This window comes from Lytechinus variegatus, chromosome 4 (genome assembly GCF_018143015.1).
Source record: "Lytechinus variegatus isolate NC3 chromosome 4, Lvar_3.0, whole genome shotgun sequence".
NCBI lineage: Eukaryota > Metazoa > Echinodermata > Echinoidea > Temnopleuroida > Toxopneustidae > Lytechinus > Lytechinus variegatus.
Window position 1 is genome coordinate 35,770,404 of NC_054743.1, and position 25,153 is coordinate 35,795,556.

At 35.9% G+C, this 25,153-nt stretch overlaps 1 protein-coding gene across 1 annotated transcript; it reads left to right on the forward strand.

Moving 5' to 3' along the window:
• Positions 1–3,956: 3,956 nt before the first annotated feature.
• LOC121413938 (bis(5'-adenosyl)-triphosphatase enpp4-like) lies at positions 3,957–24,493 on the forward strand. The gene is made up of 4 exons (XM_041606957.1): positions 3,957–5,005; positions 6,051–6,230; positions 8,321–8,638; positions 23,418–24,493. Exons 1-4 carry the CDS (start codon positions 4,168–4,170, stop codon positions 23,585–23,587), a joined length of 1,506 nt encoding a protein of 501 aa, XP_041462891.1. The 5' UTR covers positions 3,957–4,167; the 3' UTR covers positions 23,588–24,493.
• The last annotated feature ends 660 nt before the right edge of the window (positions 24,494–25,153 follow it).

The following is a 25,153-nucleotide window of genomic DNA, read 5'->3' on the forward strand; positions in this document are numbered from 1 at the left end:
TGGAAAAAGCCATGGGAATTAAAAACTATACAACATGTTGGTAATTTTTTCACATATACATTCTTGGGTTTAGGTCTCATCTATCCAATGTAAGTATAAGTTTTGACAGAATGTTACACTTGAGTGAGCACTGCCCATTTGTGTAAAACTCGCAGAAATCTGCGCAGAAATGCTCGTTTTCACGCTGTGTTAAGGGGAAAGGGCGAAATCAAACTTACCCTGCGAAACATTTCTCATATATTACCTTTGCACTTTTAGACAATTGAAATAAAACGGATACATTCAAGCATTTTGTAACAATTTTGCCACCCAAATTGATATTCCAACACATATTAAGCACAACCTTTACCCTTTTTGTGCCAGCTGGATCTGAGGACAACTTATTCGGAACAAAAGTTTATGTCAGACTTCTCCAGCATTTTTTCACTAAGTTTTTATTATTTAAAGTGGGTTTACATTTTATTTTTCATCTAATACTTGTTTCTCCACACTTTTTCCAAGCTTGACAATGATTAACAAAATGAAAATCAAGCATATAAGCCATTTCATGTAAATCACAGGTCATTGTTAAGTGGTAAAGCAAATATCGTCACGATGGCCTCAGTGTGTGAGGGAGTGGGGTGGAACGCAATTGCACTCTTCGAAGTGTTTTGGACAAGGGAACAAAAAGGGTAAAAGATGTCTTCAAATCATTTTACTAGCTAAATTCAACGTGTTCTTCGCGATTAAGGTCTACTTTTATTCGCATAACTATTTCAAAGTTCTGCGCAAATCATTTTTCACTAACTTTTCAAAAGTAAGTGGTGCTCACTCAAGCGAAAATATTTTTCGACAGTTATATCGTCATTTGCTTATATTAAATGGATCTGTAAAAATGTTAAAATGTGGAAAAATCATCAGGATATTACAAATGTATGATTGTTTTTTGTTTGCAATCAATGTTTTTAATGTCTTTTTCACTTTTTTATGTACATTTCAACCTGCCTTAAACCATTATAGGTTCATGGACCTGGTTTTGCTTGTTACGTTTTCATTGCTTTTTTCTTTGTTCATTTTGTATACTGCTTTTCTATGAAATAAAGAAATGATTACAATAAATCTTCGTGTATCCGATTTCGATCAGAGTTATGCCTATTAGATTGTTCCCGCTTCATCCAAATCGAATATTTGTTGGGGTAGACTTGACTTTCACAATGATTGACAAAATATTGCGAAAGGTTCGATTAACAGTAACTAACGCAAATAAGATACAGTGTAAAAAAAAAGACGAACGAAAGGAGTTATTCAGTTCCTTTAAACTATTGTTCCCTATACTAAGTCGTGAAATTCGAGTAATTCTTGTCGACAATCGGTATAGAAAGATTCTGCACGCTCTGCACCATGCATACTATTCAAGTTTTTGAATAACGCCCTCATACGTGTCATAAGGAATAGGTTATTGTCATAAAAGAAGTTGAAAATCCCCCCTAAAAACTAAATATCGTGTTTTCGGGGGGGGGGGGGATGAAGTACATAATAGATATCTGTCGGCCACCATCATGTTTTTTCTTCCCCCCTTCTTCATGATTCAATTAGGGTAACGGTAATGACTCCACCATGAGGGGGCAGTCTGCCCCCCCCTCCGACGAGCCACAACCACAACCCATGCAAAGGACGTACATGTATCCCTGCCCCCCCCCCCTGACGAGCTTGAAAGAAATCCTTTATTTGTGATTGAAGACTTTTTTTGCTTGTCAATTTTTTTTGGGTGAAAAATCCTTTATTTGTGATTGAAGGCTTTTTTTGCTTGTCAAAATTTTTTTACCGGACAGTTCCCCCCCCCCCCCGTGGAAAATCCTTGGTACGCCACTGGCAAGCACAAATTCATGATCTAATGAACAAAAATAAGTATTGATAGAATAGGGCCTACCGGTTTCTCAAAATCTTCCCCGAACATGCCGAAGGAAATGTAAATTCATCCCGAGATCCTGCTAAGTTACTTTCGACACAGGCAAGGAAGAAGGAAGAATGGCAACTAATAATTACTGATAATTTGCATAGCGGCCTAATAGTGGGGTAATTCTGAAATCATTAAATTAATGTCTTAATTGACCTCGAATACTTTTAAAAATTCCATTTACATATTGTTAAGGAAGAAAAAAAATAGCGTTGATTCATTTTCAGAGTATATATATATATATTGTATACTATTATATTATATATATATATATATATATATATCATATTGTATGTAATTATATATTTAAAATATATTTTGAAAATTTTGAGCAATGTTTGTGATCCTGAACAAGATGCGTATATGTAACAAAATAATTACTGCGAGCTCGAGCTGAAAATGTTTGCCATCCCGACCTATGAACTGGACATTCTAGCCACTTTTTGTAACCAAGCAATGATGGGAGCGCGATCCGCGTGCGGGAAAGTGAGATTTAGACCTAAAAATGGACACTTATTTATGTTCTGTAAATCATGAAAAGGGTGGGTAATTTGATAGTTTCTTGCATTGATAGTGGGAGGGTGAAAGTGGATAATTCAAGCGTGTTTTAAATAAAGAACTGTGTATCTCAATAAACATGCGTGCGCGTGTTTTAGATTTAGACCTAGAATATGGGCATTCTAAATACATTTCTTTTAATATGAAAATCAATAATGCGGGCGCGAAGCGCGAGCTGAAAAAAAGTGATATTCCGATCTGAAGGGTCAATAAGCATTATTTCAAGCACTGTGTCGGTAAATTGTGAAGTGGCTACGGTTACAATTTTATTGTGAGCGAAAAGCGCGAGCTGAATTTTTTTAATTTTCATTTTTGACCTAGAATGGGGACTTTTTATGAACAGTTTGTCATAATATAAAAAATGATGACTAGCTTCCTATTCCTCTTCCTAAACTTAAGAACTCCATTCTGAAAAAGGACATTGTAATTATTAGGAATCAATGGATATGTTATTATCTTATTTATATATCTAATAAACCTTATAAGAGCGCGAAATTTGTTGATATTAAGACCTGAAAAGTGGACAATTTAAGCACCGACTATTTTAATTTTGAAATGATACATGGGTTCATATTTTTCAACAATACAAGCGTAAATTGCGAGCCGAAATTCATGATAAAACTGTCATGAAAAGGGAAATTTTAACTCGCCTGGATCCGCCTATAAAAAAGTTTGCGATTTTCTTGTTTATTCATTGGCAAAAATAATGCCAATATATTGAAATTCCTGCGTAGATGTAGCTTAACAAAAGTTCCAATGATAGATGGAATCATTTCCCGCGCGGAGAGCGCTGCATTTTGTACTATAGATGTAAAAACCAAATTTTATACTGTACGTACGGTACGTATTTGGTTGATTTGCCAATTTCTCTGTTAACTGTAGTTTTTATTTTCCTTTTGCACTTACGGAATTATTATTATTATTATTTTTTTTGGGGGGGGGGCAAAACGCTATGCTTGCCCCCAACAATATTTTCTTTGGTAGGGCGATAGCCACCCTGCATGCCCCCCCCCAAAGATCGACGCCTCTAAAAAACTGAGGGGCGTTTGATCAACATTTTTGTCCGACAAGTTTTCAGATCTGACATCTTTTCAGGATTTTGATTGGCTGAGAAGCACTGTTACTATAGTAACTGTCGGATAAAATGCGACTTGTCGGATAAAATGTCTGACAAGTACTTTCATGAAACGCTCCCCTGGTCATGATTAAGCAAGATCTTAATCATGACCAGTTTTCAGAGGAGTCGAAATTGACTTTGATCGGGAGCAGGAAAGTCACGCGTGATGAAGAAGAGTGAGAGGGATATAATTGAATGAGGATTAAAGAGTGGATGTGAGAAGAGAGTCAGAAAGACAGAGAAAAAAGAAAGAAAACAGAGAGAGGGGGGGGCCGGGCTCTGCTTCTAAAAAAAATTGTTGGCGCCGCACGCCACGCACGCACACAACGCGCGCATAGCTAGCAGAATTACTAAAGCTATTACGATTGCGAAATCGAAATGTCTGTCGTCATGTCGAGAGGGAAGGCTTACACAAAAAGTAAACAGAAAACCACAACTTGGCCTACACCACATTTGACCACCATCGCAGTACAATCACAATCCTACGGATGCTGAGTGTGATTGCCATTTCTCCCAAGACTTTCTTTGCCTTTGCTCGTGGTCATTCAAAAAAAAGATGACAACTTTAAAAGCAGCCGTTCTTTCCGCAGTCCTGGCCGCCTTTTGGTGGGAGACCACCGGGGCGCCGACCGCAGCCAGTGCCTCAAAGCCCCTTGTATTGATTGTGTCTTTCGACGGCTTCCGCTGGGATTATCTCACCAAAGTGGACACTCCAAACTTTGACGAACTTGTTGCTTCAGGGGTGAAAGCAAGATATATCAAAGATGTGTTTATTACCAAGACGTTTCCAAATCATTTTACCCTGGTAACAGGACTATATGAAGAATCCCACGGAGTGACTGGAAATAGAATGTTTGATCCAGCTTTCAACCAGTCCTTTGAAATGACAAGCACAGACCCAAAGTGGTGGAACGGAGGCGAGCCAGTTTGGATCGCAAACCAAAAGCAAGGAGGCAAAAGTTCTGTTGTTTTATGGCCCAGCGGGAACGTCAACTTCAGTGGGATTTTACCCGATTTTTATTTCCCAGTGTACAACGTAAGCATTCCATTCCGCAAACGCATCGACGTGATGGTGGACAACTTTGTGAACGACCAAGTGAATTTTGGAGCTCTGTATTTCCATGAACCTGATCATTCTGGCCACCTGTTTGGGCCGGATTCTCAAGAGATTTTGCCCATACTCAGGATGTGCGATGAGACGGCAGGTTATCTTGTTCGTCGACTGAAAGAGAGCGGTTTGTATGATCGGATCAATGTCATCATAACTTCGGACCATGGGATGACAACGATAAGTCCGGACAGAGTTCTTGTGGTCGAAAGCTTTGTGGACCCTAGTATCCTACCCTATTTCACCACCAATAACAATCCAATCCTGAGTATTTGGCCAGAAAGTGGTGAGATACAGATTCAGTTGCCTTAATTGTCAGTCAAAGATTAAAAGCAACTCTTTGTTATCATTTCATATAAACCATAAAAGTTCACAATGTAGAACTCTAGACGTAATTGAAACTTTAAAGAATATCTCAAAATTTCCGACTGTAACATTTTTTGTAGTTCTAGCTTAAAAATAGAATCACTAGACCTTTACCTAACAGTTTTTCTACCTTTGAGTTCTCAACACCAAGTGTCTACTGAGCAGACTACTAGGGCATGAAACAGGCCCAAAAATGTACAACAACAACAAATAGAACTTTACAAAACATAGTAGGGGAGATCGGGGTTCATAGTTGGAATGTGGGGTAAGTTGAAGCACTGTAATTTTCTTTAACGCCTGTAAAATAAATTTATGCAACACTGCCTTCAATTTATTGCTATTAATACAATGATCAGTGTTGTATTATTAATAGCAATAAATTGAGGGCAGTATTGCACAAATTTATTTCACAGGTGTTAAAGAAAATTACAATGTTTCAACTTACATGTACCCTGCATTCCAGCTACCCCGATCTCCCCTACAGTATTTAATCTATTACTTGTACAGTACATGTATGTCAATATTTTTGTAAACATGGAGGTTTTCGGACAGTGACTGTCAAAACAAAATAAGGAATATGATGCAGAAGAAAAAAAAATGTAAATAAGGTTGAAAATGAGCAAACACACCAAACATTGTTCATTTCTGTTTAGTGTAGGCCTACATATGTATAGAATACATTTTCAGAAATGTTTTTTATTATAACTGAAATGTATATGACGAAAGAAATAGTATCTGGAAGTAGTTCATCATAAATGAAGGGCATTTTATTATGAAACCTGGGGAAACTGGCTTTTCCTTGAAGCTTGTTAAAAGGTTAGTAATTTGATCATTTGGCCGACTACCGGTACTTGAAGTGTACCTCAATAATCAACCTTTAAATTTTCCAAGATTTGTGCATTTCATGATATTTGTGAAGTAATGCCTCAAACATTTTGATCTTCCCTCGAATCCCTGCTCTAAAGATGAAGATACTGTAGCGATCTATGAAGGATTCCATGGCAAGAGCCAACACATGACAGCCTACCTGAAAGAAGACATCCCTTCAAGATATCATTACAGGGACAATCGTCGCATCTCACCCATTCTGTTGGTTGCCAAAGAGGGTTGGCAGATCATGAGCAACAGAACAGGGTACAAATCAAGTAAGTTCTTGTCACAACTAAGCCAGTTCGTAGTTCCTTTCTGCGCATGATCAATCGATGCATGATCAGAAGAAGGTCATTTGTACTCAAGAGACATGGTGCTTTAAAATCTAATGAGATAAGCACCAACTTTGATGTCTTGATTATTCATATATTCTTTTGAATTGTCGTTTTCATTTACATCCACAAAAAACAAGTATGCTTCCACGAACGACTGGTATTTCACAGTTTGTCAAGTACATTGTTCAACATGCTAAGATATGCATTCAAAGTAGGAATGCAACAAATACCTTCATTAAAGGGGAATGAAACCTTTGGAACAAATAGGCTTGTGTAGAAACAGAAAAATCAAAGAATAAGAATAAAGAAAGTTTGAGAAAAATCAGACAAATAATGAGAAAGTTATGAGCATTTGAATATTGCAATCACTAATGCTATGGAGATCCTCCCATTGGCAATGCGACAAGGATATGTGATGTCACTGATGAACAACTTTCCTTTGGTGGACTATAAAATACCCTCAAAATGTCTCTTTTTGCTTTTTCTTATGATGATACAAACTCTTTATCCATGATGTATTCTTAAAAAATATGTATTACATGCCCTCATGTAGAAAGAACACATGATCTACATGTATGGATAGATGTGATAAAAGAGGCAATTCAAGTGAAATATATACTAAAGTAATGGGGAGAGTTGTTCACAAGTGACATCACACATCTTTGTCGCATTGCCAATTTGCTATCTCCATAGCAATAGTGATCGCAATATTCAAATGCTCATAACTTTCTCATTATTTGTCCGATTTTTCTCAAACTTTTGTTGATCTGTTTCTTTGATTTTTCTGTTTTCACACAAGCTATCTTGTTCCAATGGTTTCATTCTCCTTTAAGTGTTCATTGGTGTGCTATTCTAGTCACCTGGTCTATTCAATTTCTTCATCCTGCTATGTAAGGCAAGCTTACGTAATACCCTGCTTTGAAATCTGCCTATCATGATGAAAGAAATGAAAGGTCATTTGACCAAAATTGCCCTTGAAGTAACTACGAACTGGTCTATTGTATGGCATGCTTGAGAGATTGACATATAGGACACAAAATAGTAACACAAAACTAGTGTACCTATAGTTTATACATGTAGCAAGGCTCCACACCAACCTGTTTTTCTTTGTGGCCCAAATGGTCCCTCTCAATTTCATATTTTTGGTGGCCCGCAAAGCAAATTTGGTGTTCCTGAAACAATTTCGAAAACAATCAAAACATTACGTATTTTAATCAAAACTCTGGTCGCCTCAGCGGGCCACCAAGTTTGGGCTTTTACAGAATTTTGGTGGCCCGACTCAAAATTTAGGTTGCCCCCGTCCACTGCTGATGTCAAGCCCTGCATGAAGGATGGTTATTGTATTGTAGTGTTGAGAAAATTAATTGAAAGATTAGATATTGGATAGTTATTGTATTGTAGTGTTGAAAAAAATAATTGAAAGATTAGATATGGGATGGTTATTGTACATTGTATTATTGTGATGAAAAAATTAATTAAAATAAAAGATTATAATAGAGGTCTATAAGATTTAGGATGGTACATGTAGTGTTATTAATGTAAAAGGCTAATTACAGTGTGTGTAATGTTACACCCATTTTAAATTTGAAACCAATTTAAGGCAGACACCACTTTTTGGTGTTGGCTGACAATGTTCAAAGCAGAAATATTGAGGAGTCACACATGAGTTGTTGAAAGCCTTCAAAAGAAAATAATAGATTTGGGTTAAATTCATGCAGATTATGTCAAAGTTAGATTGCAGTTTTAAAAACAAAATTGACTAGAGATAGAGGTTCATGTTTGAGTTTATTTATAATTGGAATATTACAGCACTGATTTGTTCAAATAATGTTCAAATTGTGTCCATATAGAGTGAAAGACTCATATCTTTCATTGAAGCACAGTATAGAGAAAATTTAAATCATGTACATGTAATTTAGTTCCATATTGATTAAAAAAATTATATGTGTACTGGACTGGTAATAGTACGACAAATTAATATATTTTAAGTTATTGTTATTTTCAAATCTTATTGTAATCCTCCACCACAGCGCATCTAGGGACACATGGCTACAACAACGACCTCATGTCGATGCACCCGTTTTTCATCGCCCATGGCCCCGCATTCAAGAAGGGCTTCGTTGCCGAGCCGTTCAGCAGCACCAATGTCTATGCCCTCATGTGTCATCTTCTAGGCATCAACCCCTCCCCAAACAACGGCAGCTGGGAGAACGTCCAGTCGCTGTTGGCGCCCAAGCCAACTCCCACGCCAAGTGGTGTCTCCACACATGAAGCTGGCGGTAATGTGAATCCTGAAGGGGGCGGGAGCAGCGGTGGAAGAGGGGGCATATCAAAGTTTACCATCTTTGGTAAGTGATTATTCATTGGCCCGTATTCTGAAGTCGGGCTTAACTTAAACTCAGGTTTAAAGTTGTGGTTTAAGTATGGAAAGCCAAAATATCAAAATTTTCACTAACTTGCATGTTTCTTTATGTTTACTGTGCTCTTTCCTAATTCATCGATGTGAAGACAATCATCTATTTATACTTTCTACTCAATTATGAATGATTTGAGAGCTGAATTATGAGCTGAAGTATGATATCTCTACTGTTAGTGATTATGTAACAATGGCTGTCCATACTTAAACCATAAACCTGAGTTTACATGTAAGTCAAACCCGACTTCAGAATATGGGCCAAGATAGTCTTTATGTATATGAAGAAGTGTCCATACTAATATTTGTACAGGTTAAATTCATACAATGTATTAACCAAAAAAAATATATTCAAAATCAAATATTAAATTCAACCTACATGTACATTTTGAAATTTGATTTTTTTATGCCAAATGTGTTTTTTTACACTCAGCCTTCGGATAAATGAGGATATTTAAGATTATTCCAACCTCATTTGATATGTGACCGTGGTAATGTTTATGGTTTCTACATGTACATGTATGATGTATGTACAATGTCCACCTTTATGCCATGTAGTAAAACTAGCTTATTTGGTATAGCCTACACACAGATTTTACATGCAAATATTCATAAAAGGTTTACAAAATTACACTGTTCATCTCCAAACACGAAATGAATGGAGTTTTTGCCAAGTCTCAAAAGGTCATTCATTCTTCATCTTGGCTTTCTTGCATTTGTGCATCCCACATTTCGAGAAACTGTACACATTGCCGTGCAGGATGAAAAAAATATTGAAGGTTTTTACTTCCCTCCAGCCATTTACATTGAATTCCTTGTCTCATCAAGGAAGTGTCGGCTATTGAAATGATAATCGTATGAGCTGTGGTTTCTGCGGTTGCAACTGAATTAGAGTGCTGGGCAAGAGTATAGTGTACTTAAAACTAGATTGTACCAGCAACTGCATTACTGAATGCATGGACAGTATATATTGACATCTTATTGTTGTTAACTAGGATATTAGAGGGTACTGGTAGCAATTTGGAAATTGGTTCTGTGACGATGAGGTTGAGAAGACACTTTGCAATCGATGCAGGAGTTGTGAAACCATTGCTTTATCGTTTAAGTTATATTAACTAAATGTTGCTGCATACATTATAAAAGTATTTTGTTATCTTTATCCATAGACAAAAAAAAACTTATTTTATTGACTAAAATATACAGGTACAGGTAGCCTTGCAGGTAAAACAGAATGAACAAAAATAAGTACAGTGTACAGTATGCACACAGGGGCTGACTATGCATCGTATAGAGGGATAAAGGCCTGCAATAGACAGGTCTGCATAGTAACATCAAGTACATGTATATATGATGATTAATTTTAAATATCAGTGTCGTGCACATATGCCTACATGTACATGTAGACCTATGTTATTCATCAAAATCCACGAAAATCTGAATGATTTGTAAAAAAATAATTGCCAGATCTATAGAAAAATTGAAAAATGTGTTAAAGTAAATATACATGGTGAATTGTCTCCTTACTATGTAAAATCAATATCAAAATGGAGATTTTTATATTGATGCCCCTGGTGCTAGGAATTGAATTACCGGTGCCCCCAAACACTCCCCCATACACTGGTGTACAAATTTAAAATCTGTCACAACATTTTGTTCAGTTTTATTAGGTATTATGTTTTTGCTGCCTTGCTTTGCTCTCTCACAGCTAATGGGACCCCTCCTTGTATTCTCCCCCCCTCAAAGTCTTGACTCATTATATCATATGGTACACTGCCAACGTGTAAACCTTATATCTCCAGCCCCTCAAAATATTGTTGGAAAATGATGATTTATAGTACTTTATAATGCAAAGCAAACAATCCGATATATCTTTTTATAAAATTCCTGGCTGGCTGATCTATTCTCTAATGGCTATTCATGCTATTGGGTATTCGTATCTAAAATCTAGAAAATTATTGAAATGATACAGGGCTGAAATGATACCATTGATTTTAATTATTTTTTTATGGTTATACTACCTACATGTGCCATGGTTAAAAAATGTTTGCAGAACGTGATATGTTAAAAGCAATCACCATTATCTCTACGTAGTTAAATTAATTGCCCGTTTCCATGATGATGCTTGTAGTCTGCAGAGTCAGGCCCTGCATGTACTATGTAAATGATGATTTAAAAAAAAATCTATTTGGTCTAGACAAGTCTATGACAAATTCAGATAAAGGACCAGCATAATACTTTGTGGATGTTTTGATTTTTCACAATGTTTACAAAGGAACTTTACTCAAAAGCCAAGGCCATCATTTGTTTTTACGCCCCGACTGACCTCTTTGATGAAGAACTACTCTGAACTTTATAATTTTATAATGTACCGTACATGTACATGTACATGTAGATCACACTGAACACAGCAAAAGCTTTCGTGTCCAGAGTAAACATTTTGCTCACCTTTTTAAATTCATATCATACATGTACATGTATCACAACAAGTTGATTTGAATAACTTTTAAAAAATCAAGACAAGCAATCAGATCTAGACTGCATATGCAGGCCTACTGCTACTCTCACTACTACTTCTGCTGCTACTCCTACAACAACAACAACTACCACTACTTCATGTAGTACTACTAAGTATTACTACTACTACTACTACTACTACTACTACTACTACTACATCATGTACTACTATTACTTGTACATCTACTACTATTACTACTACTGATTATATCACTACCACTGCTTACACCACTACTACATGTAGTAGCAGTACTACTTTTACCACCACTACTACATGTAAGTACTACCACTACTACTACTACTACCTACTAATACTAAAATACTAACTACTATGACTGCGAACTACTACTGCTACTGTTACTAGAGTATACTACTACCATGTGAGTAAAAAAAAAAGACTTGACACCTCACAAATCTCCAAATATTTAAAGTGAAAATATGTCATGAACACATGATTATTGTATGCGTTTTGAGTAGGGCCCGTTTCCGTTACAACTCAAATTTTCCCCCCAAATCGCACAATTTTATAGACTCATACAGTACATGTATTTCTTATGTTTTGACATCCTGTACCAATATTGATATACATATTCTGAAAAGAATGAAAAAATTGAATCAGAAAAGGAATAGGATAATGTCAAAAGTAGAGGTAAAAATGTGGTGGAAATTGTGAAAACAATTATAACTTCCCAATAAATCTGAGAATTAGAAAAACTTTACACCCTGTAGGAAAATAACATGCGTATTTCATATCTTTCCAATTCCATGTATAACTTGTATTTACATGTATAACGCTTAGATTTTGTGCAATCATCTTTCAAGACAAAATTTCATATCGCAATTTTTTTGGTTAGTATGCCTAATTTGCCCCCCCAATGTAATATAGTCTTGCCCTAATAGTTGCATGAATATACTTGCAAACACTTACAAGAACATTATGATATGATACAGTGGTTATTAATAAAAAATGATTTCATCTGACTCATACCATGGGATTTGTCATCTCTTGGCTCAAAGACTGGTGGAGCAAAGATGACAACTTAGAGTCCAGGGGGGGTATTCTGAAAAGTCTCGTAAGTTTCCACTTTAAAATATCCTTTTAAGTTACCCATTTAATGGAGCGCTAATGTACCTCCAAATTCGTATTCTGAAAACTCTATTAGCGCTCAATTAAGTCCCTTTAGGCCACTCCCCTACTGAGCCGAATTAGCCAATCAAATGCGCTCTTACAACGTAAAATTTTCTCCTAGCGCGCAGTGTCTCTTCACTTTGCTGCCTTGCAGCGCAGCGCCCGGCTGCTGCAGGTGCACTGCACCACGATCTTGATAAAAAGATTTTTTGCTGAAATGCTAAAGCATTTGCATCTGAGATTAGAGGTTTGTTATGTTGTTAAAATTAATTGTTGTCTTTTCCCTTTCTCTCTCATTTAATGTACCTTTGTGCTTTTCTCTTTTTTTCGAACGCGTTCTGATTTTCACAACTCTCTATTTGAATCCATTTGTAGCTTTCTTTCTTTTTCTTTTTCTTGTTTTTTACAATAATTTTTATTTGCCTCTGTCTCGGGGCCATGGTAGAGGGGGTTCTTCTTTAACTTAATTCCTACTTATTTTAAAAACTACATACTTTTCATTTATATGAGAAATATTCTCCAACAAAATTTGAATAAACATATTTTAAATATAAAAAAAGCATAATAAAAAAAGCCGAAATTTTATTGATATTGGATGTTGAAACGTTATGACATTTATAGGTTTTTATAGGTGGGGAAAACGATGGCAGCACTCACTATTTTTTCTTTTGTATTTTATTCTATATATTCGTTTAAATACTAAAGGGGTCTATGCTTATTTTTCATTGTCAGAAACAAGGTTTAATTCAACCATGCACATTGCTGCATCTATCGTAATTTGGCAATTTCATTATTGTCAAAAAAAGTGTGCAAAACAAAAGAGTTTACGATGCTAATAATTAAAGAAAATATAGAAAAAATAATAGTCATATTTTCCCTATAAGTACACAAATATTTCTGTCTCCTTTTTACCCCTTTTCTAATTTATTTATTACCAAATATAGTCCCATTTAAGAGAATCAACTGAGGTGACGTGGCCGAGTGGTCAAGGTGGAGCCTGACTGGGCACATGAAAGTATGGGGTTCAATCAAAGACCCTATTCCTTATTTTACTTGTTTCTATACACCACCTTTTCCCCTTTATTCTTTTCCCTTTTTAGCTCTCTCCTTTATTCTCTTCCTTCCTCCTTCCTTCCTCCTATTATTAAACCGATTTGATGATATTTATACGAAATGAAAGCCACATTTATCAAGATATGATGAGACTTAATGGACCTCTTATCACCATTATCTTCCCCCACTGGAAAGTCCGCTAATTGAGCGCTATGAGACTTTTCAGAATACCAAAAGTCTCGTAACTACTCAATTAAGTCTTTGCGCGGTCAAAACGCGTACTATTGCAAGTGCGCGCAACGCAACCCTGCCAAATAAGGAAAGGGCACTTAAGTGACTTTTCAGAATACCAAAATGCTAATTGAGCGCTAATTGACCGCTAATTGAGCTTTCAGAATACCGCCCCCAAACAAATCAGGGGCGGTATTCTGAGGTCATTTATCTTTAAAATATTTTATTTTATTTATTTCATCTCTTAAAATGAAATTGGTATTCTGAGATGACATTTTATTTCTCGGATAAAATTTAAAATTTTATCTTGCATATAAATTTTATCTTGCGTATCTATACGCAACAGAACAGTGGCTGCGTAGACATACCCATCGTGTATCTGGACATTGCAACGCGGGTTATGTGCTTGCGCCCAAGTTACTTTGAAGAAAAAATGAAATAAACCTAAAAGACGGTGGGCTATTTTATCTCTGTGACGTTGATTTCGTCAATATTTCTAGGTGGATGAACTCCAAATGTTGACAAGAAAGTGAAGAAAAATTATATATTCATTCATTTCATTGAGACCAACACCTTAAAGTTATTCCTGTACAATCAGGAAGTATTTCATAATAATTTTCTGGACTAATATTGTCTATAAAATGATGCTTGAAAAGATGCAAAATAGACTTCGAAAAAAGAAAAGAGTAGTGTCGTTTTTGTCTAAAAGAAATCTCTGAAAGACCGCTTGCAAGCGTATAGTGCAAGCATATGTGAAGTCAATAAATTGACGCAATCTCACACCTTTGCCACCCCTCCTAGCGGAATGGATTTCCATTGGTTGAGTGATATGAGAGAGCTATAAAAGCGCATTTCTGATTGGATATTGATTAAAAAATAGGTGTGTCTTACAGAGATAAAATGAAGATAAAATTGTTCTCAGAACACCAAGAGAGATTTTAAGGGTATTTTATCTCACTGATCTAACGGAGATAAAATATCTTATTTTATCTGAGATAAAATGGATATCAGAATACCACCCCAGAGGTTAAATATATGGGAAATATGAATGCACATTGAAAACTTCTCATGGCTTTAGTTTTTTTGTACAAAAACAACTGACATTATAATCAATTCATCTCACACATGGCAAAAACACTCCGATTAGGTTATTTTATAGTGCCATGTTTGAAAGATATGGTCCTCTTGCTCAACATTCTGCAGGACATGCAAGTCTGGTCTCTTGGTACTGGATTGGATGTCATTGGCAATGCCATATTATATGAAACAAATTCTTCGGGCACAATTGCCCCTTTTTTAGTGTCATCTTCATTTGTACCAGTGTCCTCCTCTAGTAATTTTTATGATTGTGAAACATATTCTCTGAACACCTTTGTGCCAGCCAAATGTGTCACCACGTTGTGATGTTGTGTCATCTAAAATCATGCAGTGTGATGTACCATAAAGAAGAAAAAAAGGGTAAATGGCATCGAATGAGGGCTTTTCTGCAAACCAGTCTCCAGCAAATAAAATTTTATAAGAGGTTTACTGGCTATCTGTTATTTTACCAGAATAATCTGACAATTCAGAAACTTCAAAGTATTCACTGTCAAACTTAGTCTGTGCTTTTCTTTTGAAATTTTTGCAGCTTCTAAAAACTTTATTGAATGTGTATAAAGTTAATCCAAATTTTTCTCTTTTTTGGGGGGGGGGTCGCATCTGACACCCACAATACATTTCATATCGTGTTAACTTCATGATTAGCGTAATTAGGTATTCTTCAAATTAAAAAGGTCTAAATTTTACTCACTTTCCAATACTTACTGGTATATAAAAGAATAAGCTAATGAACCCCCAACTATTTCATATCGGGTACTGTGATGTCAAATATTTAGTTTTGTTATTGAAATAAAACTCTATGCTACCCTCGTCTACCACCATGCAAAAATGGCCAATTGATTTTACAGTAATTTCTGGTAAACGAAGTAATCTCAGGGTTTTTTTCTTTCAAGTAATTGGTATAAAGATTCCCTTTCACATGATACCAAATACGCCCAAATATCACATGTATTTAAAGTTTTATCCCATTAATCATTTCTGTCCTTGTCGTTCAAATGTAACGATACATATGTGGGCTCACCTTAAAACACATGGCCATATGGCCTTCTCCCAAATTGGAATGAAACCATTTTATGTGTATGTATGTGATATGAATGAACACTTGGATAATCAGGAGGAATTTTTTACTGTGATGTTTTTGATTTGCACCAAAGTAAGGCAGCCAAAGGCATGGCTGCAATGAATGAATCTACATGTACCTGTAGATGTCAATGATGTCATAATCCTACATGAGTTTTAATTGCAAATTAAGAGAATACTAAAGTTTATATAATATTTCTAATGTCAATTTTTGAAAAGGTGATTTGCCATGGATTTTAATTTCAATGCAACCCTTGAGGATTGTGACATCATTGATTCATTAATTGCAGTCATGCCTTACATGTACTTTGGCACAAAACAAAAGTTACATCACTGCAAAGAATACTTACTGATTATCTAAAGCGTGAAGACATACAGTAGGCCTATTAAATCATTTGGGAGAAGACACTCTTTCAGACAATAATGATGTACATACTACATATACATTGTATTTGTTCAGGTAATCAATATTTTTTCCTTAAATTGGGGATTTGTGAGGTGTCAATTTTTTTTTGTACTCACATGTTGTACAGGTATTACAAAAATTAAATGTACTACTTCATGTACTACTACATGTACATGTACTACTACTACCAAACCACCATCACTACTGCAGCTAATACTACTCCTACTACTACTACTACTACTACTACTACTACTACTTCTACTACTACTACTACTACTACTACTACTAGTACTACTACTACTACTAGTGTTACCACTACTATTACCACATGTATGCTACTAATGGCACTATACTGACCAGGAGCTCAAAGTGCTTGTATTTAATGAAAAGGTAGGCCTACTGTGATCAACCTCAATTACCCTTTTTGGGTAAAAATGGTTTTATTTAAGTAGTGTACTCCACCTTTCTTGATGTAAACTTCAATAATTTCATTTGGTTGGCCCCAGGAAGGAACATTGCTACATATATTACTTTTTTTAAAATCATGAATCCTGCCACTTTCACCCTTGCCGGTTGCCACTCTCGAATCCAATAAACATGCAGCATAACCCCAAAACAACACCACTTTTATCTCATTTCCTGTGCGTGAAAACCCCACCCAAAATGCAATATCAGAGAAAAGGATCGGAATTGGATGCCTGCGCCTGGATATTAATTTCATCACTATTTTTGAGAGCTGTCTTTGGCTGTAGAATTGATTTTATTTATTGATAACATGCTGGCAAGGACAAAATGCGGCCCTGTTTTGCTGACAGAGAGCGTAGTGGCGGCGTGATGGATCATCAAATAGATCATTACATTGCAAGACCTTGCTTGCTTATCACAACTGAAAAATATGCATATATTCAGGAAGGCAACGGTGTATGATTTTCTTAATGAATGTAATGATTTCATCATTGAATTTTGAATTGTATTTGATATATTTCCACCAGATATAGATTACTGGTTGGTAATTTGCTTTAAAAGGGCCTTGGAAAAAATAAATTGAATTGCGTGGCTTGGAAATGTAAATGCCTTGAAAACTTGTTAATTTAAATGATAATTTTACTTGAATATGATCTGATTGCTCATATGGAATAAAAATTTACAATGAGAAATATGCATACCAGAAAGATAAAAAATGTGATTATATTTTCCCTCTATCAAAAAAAGTATAATTGAAGTTTTGTTTTCATAGATGTTGGGGGAGGGGGCATTTGGCTTATTTTATCCTTGAAAAAATACAGTGTGTAATAATCTTTAGATTGTTGAATTTATGCATTTTAACAGTGTTATTCAAATATTCACATAGTTCACATTGTGAACACACGTAAGCATTCGGTGTCCACACTCTGTGAATACTCTGTTCATATAAACACTCATGAAGGTAGCATACTCTGTGAACACGCTGTACTACACTCATAGAGGTGTCCACACTCTGAACATCTTGAATATAAACACTCATAGAGGTATCTATACTCTGAACACACTGTATACAATTATAGAGGTGTCCACATTCTGTGAACACACTGTACAACACTCATAGAGGTGTCCACACTCTGTGAACACACTGTACATACAAACGATCATAGGTGTCCACACTGTGTGAACACACTGTACAACAATCATAGAGGTGTCCACACTCTGTGAACACACTGTACATACAAACATCATAGAGGTGTCCAAAATGGCATATTACTGGCTTTTTCTTCAAAGCCTCATTGTGGGGTCACCATTATTCTTTTCAAAATCACCCCAAATCTGCAACATTTTTTATTTTTTTTCTTCAATCATTTCCACATTGTTATACCCTATGATGCCTCATGTACTGTAGAGCCCATACAATTTCTTTTTAGACTTGCATTGCATGTTAGTACAGCTATACATGTACATATATGTTGATGACCTGATTGTTTGATAAGATATACATGTATGTAGTCTTGTGAATATAAAGAATAATCATAATTAGTTTCAATTGCACCTACCCAAAGGACAATAAGAAGCACTTTAAAACAAGAGGTTGATTCCTTCTAATGGCATGTAATTAAGAGCTGTGTTCATGGTATCAACCAAAAGTGAAAATGTGAAACATAATATCACACCACTCACTTTTAAGATTATCAAACTGCAATGGTTGCAGCTGTATGTACATGTACACAAGAAATTTACAATTTCTAGTGTACTCCGCATAAAACAGCATTCTTTGAATTGAATAATTGCCCAGAAATATTTCTTCAGACCAAATTGAAAAGCATACATTAACTTATTTACATCTTTCTGAAAAAGAAAAAAAAATTTTTTGCTGAAGTTGAACAGAATTCTCTTGTCCTGTGAGATTCAAACTTTTTGAATGATATTAAATTATAAAGGTAAAAGACAGTAGACTGTAGTTGCGGCAAAGTCTTTAAATCAAGGTTAGGCCTAATTATCTACATGTAGGTCTGTCTGGTACATTAATGTAAACTTATCTTTGTAAAATCATGAAATCTTAGCTCAAAATCAATAATTCTGATGATCACTAACACAGAAAAGCATATACAGTATGTGTGGCAGTGAATAATGTTGCTTCGAAAAATACCCGACATTTGATGGAAAAATCGGTGCTTATTTTGCTTTCTCAGCAATTACACATTTTCTTTCAGTGCTATTTGGCACATATATTTTATTTTGTATACCGGTATAATAGCTTTGGTGGTATTATTTAATTGGATTCTGAACTCATTTTGAGACAGTTACCACAACTGGTAAATTCTTTAACATGTCGGCTTACATGTACCGATTCCTACTGATGAAAATAATTTCACCTGTATTTGATATGTATGAAAGGATTGATGCAATCCAATTAATCTCAATTCTCAGTATTAATGTAGGCCCATTTATTGATGAACATGAATTTACAAGCAGACATTACAATACATTCACATGTATGTACACTGTGTGTGCATTATGTACTTCTATTCGATTTTTAAAGAGAAATGCCAGTAGTTGCAGTAAACACTGATTTCATGAGAAAGTCTGTAAAACCAGGCTTAATTGTCAGTATATCATTGAGGATCTAGATCTGGTACAGTTACATAAACTGAACTTTGTGAAATCTTGAAATCTACGCTGAAAAATGTTCACACTGAAGATCACCAACACAGATAGCCACATGTTGGACAGAGTATTATTGTTTGCTGGAATAAAGACCCGATGGAAGTGACCGAATCTGCGCTTATTTTGCTTATTTCTCAGCAATTACACAATTTCTTCCAGAATCCTTTGGCACATATTTTTTATTCATACAAACAGACACTTGGGTGGTCATTATATTAGATTCTGTAAAAAGTCATTTTGAGATCGTTACCAGAACTGGAATTTATCTTTAAATCAGACCTACATGTACATGTACAATGTACTGGTATATGCATGTACATGTATACAGTATATTGAAAGAATGATGCTTACATATCTGGTATCAATTCAATAAATCTCACTTTTCAGTTTCATCTGTTTTTTATTTGTAAGATTGAATCAGGCAGTAGAGTAATTAATACAGTTATCAATGCAACTCCTCATTAACATAAATTTCAATCCTCAGTATTAATGGTCGTTGATGAAAATGAATTTTCAGGCAGACCTGTGTCATGTTTGTGCATTCTGAAATGTTTACTTTCATTTGAATTATGTATCAGGCCTAGATATAGAAAGAATGATGCTTTTAGAGCATCATTGCAACTCCGTGTTTAACAAATTTTTTTCTCAGTATAGTGTTGTTGAAAATTTGTACAAACACGTAATAGTAGAGTATGGCTGTACGTGCATTCTGCAGTGAACTCTATAGATGTTAGTCTGACGGAGCCTCGGTTCTAAGATGGCAGTTAAAATCGGTTGCCTTGGTAACCAGTATTTCATCTCAGGCAGCTGGCTAATTGCTCGTACATGTACATGGACGTGCAGTTAAGTCTTAGAATTGGAGGACATCGCTTTTTCATTGCGTGATCCAATCCGATGCACTTGTACTGTTTATGTTATCAAAGCATACTGGTACCTCTTTAATATTAAATTATACTTGCCTATCAGCATTATGATAGTGCATTAACAGTACTTAATGATACTGATAGATATAAAATGATAATGTGTTTTATTTGATAAAAATTTCAAAATCCATATTGATTGCACTGCACCTAAATAAAATATGATAAAGACATCTGGGTTTTTTTGTGAAGTGAGATTTACTCCTGAACCACTCTCTCCGGGCTTTAATAATTTTGTCTAAGACAGGGGTTAGGGTTGCAATAGGGGTTTGTGAATAGGTTTAGGGTAGGGTATATAGTGTCAAACCCAGGGTTGAAGTTGGCCATTCGATTTAATGTAGTGTGTGGAATTTAGAGCAGAGCAATAGTTGCTGTCAAAGCAAATGTCATGGATCCATTTTTTTTTACACAGTGCCTGCACATTTATAGTCATTACCACTTTGGAAATAAATATTTCATACAAGATATATCTTTATCGTTCTGATATTAAATCACTATGAAGATGATTACGCAAAAGGCCATATTTATTATAAGAAAAAAAAGTGAAAACATCACCAAGAGAGGGCCACAAGATGCATGTACATGCCCCCAAAAAATTGAAAATTAAAATTTTCAGAGAGAATCAATGGATGAAAAAAAAAGATTCAAAGACTACAACACGTTTTTTGAGATTGGAGATTTAGATGACACATTATTTGACTCTTTGCCACAACATCCAACAAATAGTATTAACTGTGTCCCCACCTGCCTTGCCCTGTATACATTCTAAACTTTTAATATAGACTTTAAACCTGTTGAACTACTTAATTTAGTAGTTTCCAAAGCATATCTCACATCCATTAAGATTCATCAGATCGAATAATATTTCTGTGTCTTATTCGAAACAGAAATAAAAGCAAAAGGATATGTAATAATTGCCTGAGAAGAAAGATGTTTTCTTCCATACCAATAAGGATTTTTTTTTGTAATTTGGTAGGTATGCCATAGGCCTTGAATAGGGACTACCTGGTTCAAGATCACATTGGGATAATTCTTCCAGGGGCCCGTTGCATAAAGCTTTTTACCTGAGAAAACTCAGGTTGTCCTTATCAGAGTTTTTGCCCTGTGTTAAACTCAATGGCAGAAATCAGACTAACCTTAGTTTTCAGTATTTACCAGAGTTTTCTCAGGAAAAAAGTTTAATGCAACAGGCCCCAGGAAGAGATAAAGCTTCAACACGCCCTTCAAATTTGGAAATTTAAAGTTTGAGCAGCAATAAACTTTATTCGAACGTTCATGGACATACAGACATTGATCTGCATCCACAAGAAAAAGTACATGTATTACCTCATATCTGTTCTGTTTATCTGAAGGAAATAAAACATTTGCCTTCGATATCCATATCAAAGTGCCGGTAGAGTTATTGACCATTGCCCGAAGGGGACTATTGTAGTGTCTAAAAGGTCAAGCAAGATATCAATTTCTTGATCCAGGGGCTTCGTAAAGCTTCTTTGAATCCCATCCATTTTAATGCTGAAAGTATTATGGGAAAGTTCAAGGAGTCATGACCACTTTTATTCATCATAATTTTGTTCAGACTTATTATTTTTTTTCATAAAGTAGTGCATAAACCCACTCATTAGAAATGAAGAATGGAACAGTTCAGTTTTGATTTGGCAGTTTTCCATTTGACAGATTTTTATTCATTCTTTCCCATGTCATTCTATTCTATGGAGCCCCCCCCCCCGGCCCCTTCCCCCCTGTTTCAGTTATTACCACAACTAGATCCCTAATATGTTTTTTTTACACTACCTACATTTGACTGTTTTTAACCCCATACATGTACAATTTTTTTGTTTTGTTTCACTTGGTCTTTCTTAACCCTATGCTATTTCATTAGCCAGGGTTGCGCCCCAATTGCGGACTATCACACAGCTCATGAATATTGATGAATTTACCACACAGCGCGTGATTGATCACCAATATCTCACTCTGTGATTGGCTCATGTTTAGCCCCACTTTTCCTCATCCTGGTTTTGTTGCACACTATATCTCTTAGCACCGCAATAAGCTGGCTAACTCTTTACTATGAAACTGAAGTGGGCTAGATTTACCCCAATAAATTGGTGGGGCTACGACCCCCCCCTCCCCCTAGCCCCACCTTTATCCGGGTTAATTTTTTTTTGTTTTGAATAATTTTTTATTCTGATTTCATGAACATAACATTTCAATTTAACATTTCAAATCATATATAATACTTTACACTTCATATTTTCACTTTTTTCCACTAACTTAACAAAATCATGAGTCATATATATCTTTTAAAAAAAAAAAATGCAAAAAAATGCAGTGTGAAAAGCATATTATGTTTTTTTACTCATTCAATCCCAAGACTTTTCAGCTCATCACCTTGATTTCTTAATCAGTCTCATAGATTTAAACATGTGCAGTGTATGAATTGTTCTCATAAACTTGTTCCCTCAGCTTCAATTACATGTATGTTAGTAGCTCTATTGGCTTTTAATGTGGGCACAAAAATAATCTAATGGAGCAAATTATTGAGTTGGGGAAAGAGTAATAGATTATAAATCAACGGATTAACTATTCAGTTGAGTAAACTTTTAAGCATGTCATGAGTACGAGCTTAAAATCATATGTAAAATCATGTAAAATCACCTTGGGGCTCCCATCATAGTATACCTATTCAAAAGCTATCCTGCTTTCTTGGCTCTTCAAACACATATAGGCTACATGTATTATAACTCACAAGAGCATGATTATATCAGAATAACTGTAATTATTCTACATTTTTGTCAATAGTCCAGTATAGTAATTGTTTACTGTTTTATGGACATTCCATCGGCAAGGATATTATAATTGTGTACAGCCCCTCATGCGAGCCACAGATCCTCTTGTTAAATACTTGGGTGGATTTGTTGAATTGGCTGTAGTGTTGGTCCTTTTGTGAACTCTCTTTTATGCGGTCAGGGTTCACACCTACACATGTAGGAATCTGTTATTGCCACATTTTCTCAAGGATCGAGAGAAATCAATGTCTTACCGACAGTTAGGGCATTTGAACACAATTTTTGCAAAATGATTATGCTGTTATAATCTCACTGTAGTTGTTTCAATTCCTTTCCCTCTCTTTTCTGCTCCTATCTTTTAGGCATCTGTCTTGCCGCAGGGTTGGTGATCCTGGTAGTCACTCTCCTGTCAGCCATGTGCCTCAAGCAACGCACCTACTGCGAGAAACCCATGTCCTACCAACCCATCGCCGATACCTCACTGGAAAAGGACAATCAGCAGGAGCCGTTCCTACCAAACTCCCGACTCTGATAATGGGCACCAGAGGAACTCGTGACCTACATGTACCACCCCGTAGCCGATACCTCACCGGAAAAGGACACGCAGGACAAGCCGTTCCTACCAAACTCGCGATTCTGATCATAGGCATCAGAGAAACCTGTGTCCTTCCACCTCACTGGAGAAGGACATGCAAGAGCCATTCCTCCCAAACTCTTACTCTGATCACAAGCAAGAGACTAGTTTGAGAATCCTTGATTGCTTTGCTCTACTAATAGCTAGGACACTTGCCCAAGAAAGATACATGGTGTACCATGGAAAACCTATTACACTAGCTTGGACCTTCGTTAAAAAAGGACAAGCCTTTCCTCTAAGATTCTTGATTCTGATCATGAAAAACAGACCTACTGCGAGAAATAGTGCCCTTAGCCCCTTACCACCCCACAGCTGAAACCTTACTGGAAAAGGACACTATAAGAGCCACTCCTACCGAATTCTTGACTCTGATCATGAGCAACGGACTAGTTTAAGAATCCCAGATTGGTCTACCAATAGCTGGAGCCTTCGCTGCAAAAGGGAGAAAAAGCCATTCCTACCAAACTCTTCACTTTATGATGCTTTTGCAGAGATTTTCTGGCAAGGGGTCTAATCTTTAATGTACATTTGGGTTGGGACGGAAAGAGTTAATTTTTTCTAGGTCTACATTGAAGACCCAAACTGCTCCTGCTACGAACCAGGGAATCTGGTGAAATGGGAAAATTTCAGTCAGTGATTTTCACTGACAAAAGTTTAAAGGTACTGAAATTCCTACCGAGTTACTAATTCCTCAACATACAGCATTGATAACAATTTATAATTGCTGATTGCGATTGATCCGATCAATCGCAACTATGGACGGCTAGCAATGTCAACATCTATTCTGCATGTTCGTTCAAAATGTTTTCCAATTATGATGTATATTCATGCATTCATCATTTTCTTGACAATTTGGCGTGTTCTCCTTTGTTTACAAAGGACATTTTGCAAATTTTCTGGAAAAAAAATTATAACACTGATGGGTTTCCATAGAGTTATGATTGATTGGAACAATCGCAAGACGGGGCCCAGATTATTATTTCTATATTTTAATCGAAAGTGTTGAACGGACCATCGTTCAAACTACTTGGCATCGTCAAAGGCAAAGTCCTAAGATCCCTCTATCATTTGCATTGACTGATTGCACTCGCTTCCCTACCCGATCCATCTGTTGATTTTTCTGGCCGCCGTTCGTAAATATTTGATGATGTAATCAGGGCTTCTGATGCTTCAAACGTCAGAACGAGGGAGGAAAGTGATAGATTTCCTTGTAGATTTGCGCTCAATTATTCAAGATTTCAGTAAACAAGGAAATGACTGAAGGCAGGTCTCATGCATTTTTGCTTTTTACACCAGACAGAGAGCCTGATTGAAATCAGATTCTCTTCACCGGTGAGCTCTGTGCATTTTTTTTTTCAAGTCTTTCATGAAGTGACTTGTTGGTGATTTTCATTGTCAGATATATGCTCTGAGCCAATCAGATGCAGGGATTTCAGTAGTTTTTACATCGCAATAGTCAGTGAA

Excerpts from the sequence above, each read along its gene's own strand:
- LOC121413938 (XM_041606957.1), top strand. The coding sequence starts at position 4,168 with ATGACAACTTTAAAAGCAGCCGTTCTTTCCGCAGTCCTGGCCGCCTTT. Across the intron at positions 5,006-6,050 it reads GAGTATTTGGCCAGAAAGTG|ATGAAGATACTGTAGCGATC; the intron begins GTGAGATACAGA and ends CCTGCTCTAAAG. Across the intron at positions 8,639-23,417 it reads ATCAAAGTTTACCATCTTTG|GCATCTGTCTTGCCGCAGGG; the intron begins GTAAGTGATTAT and ends CCTATCTTTTAG.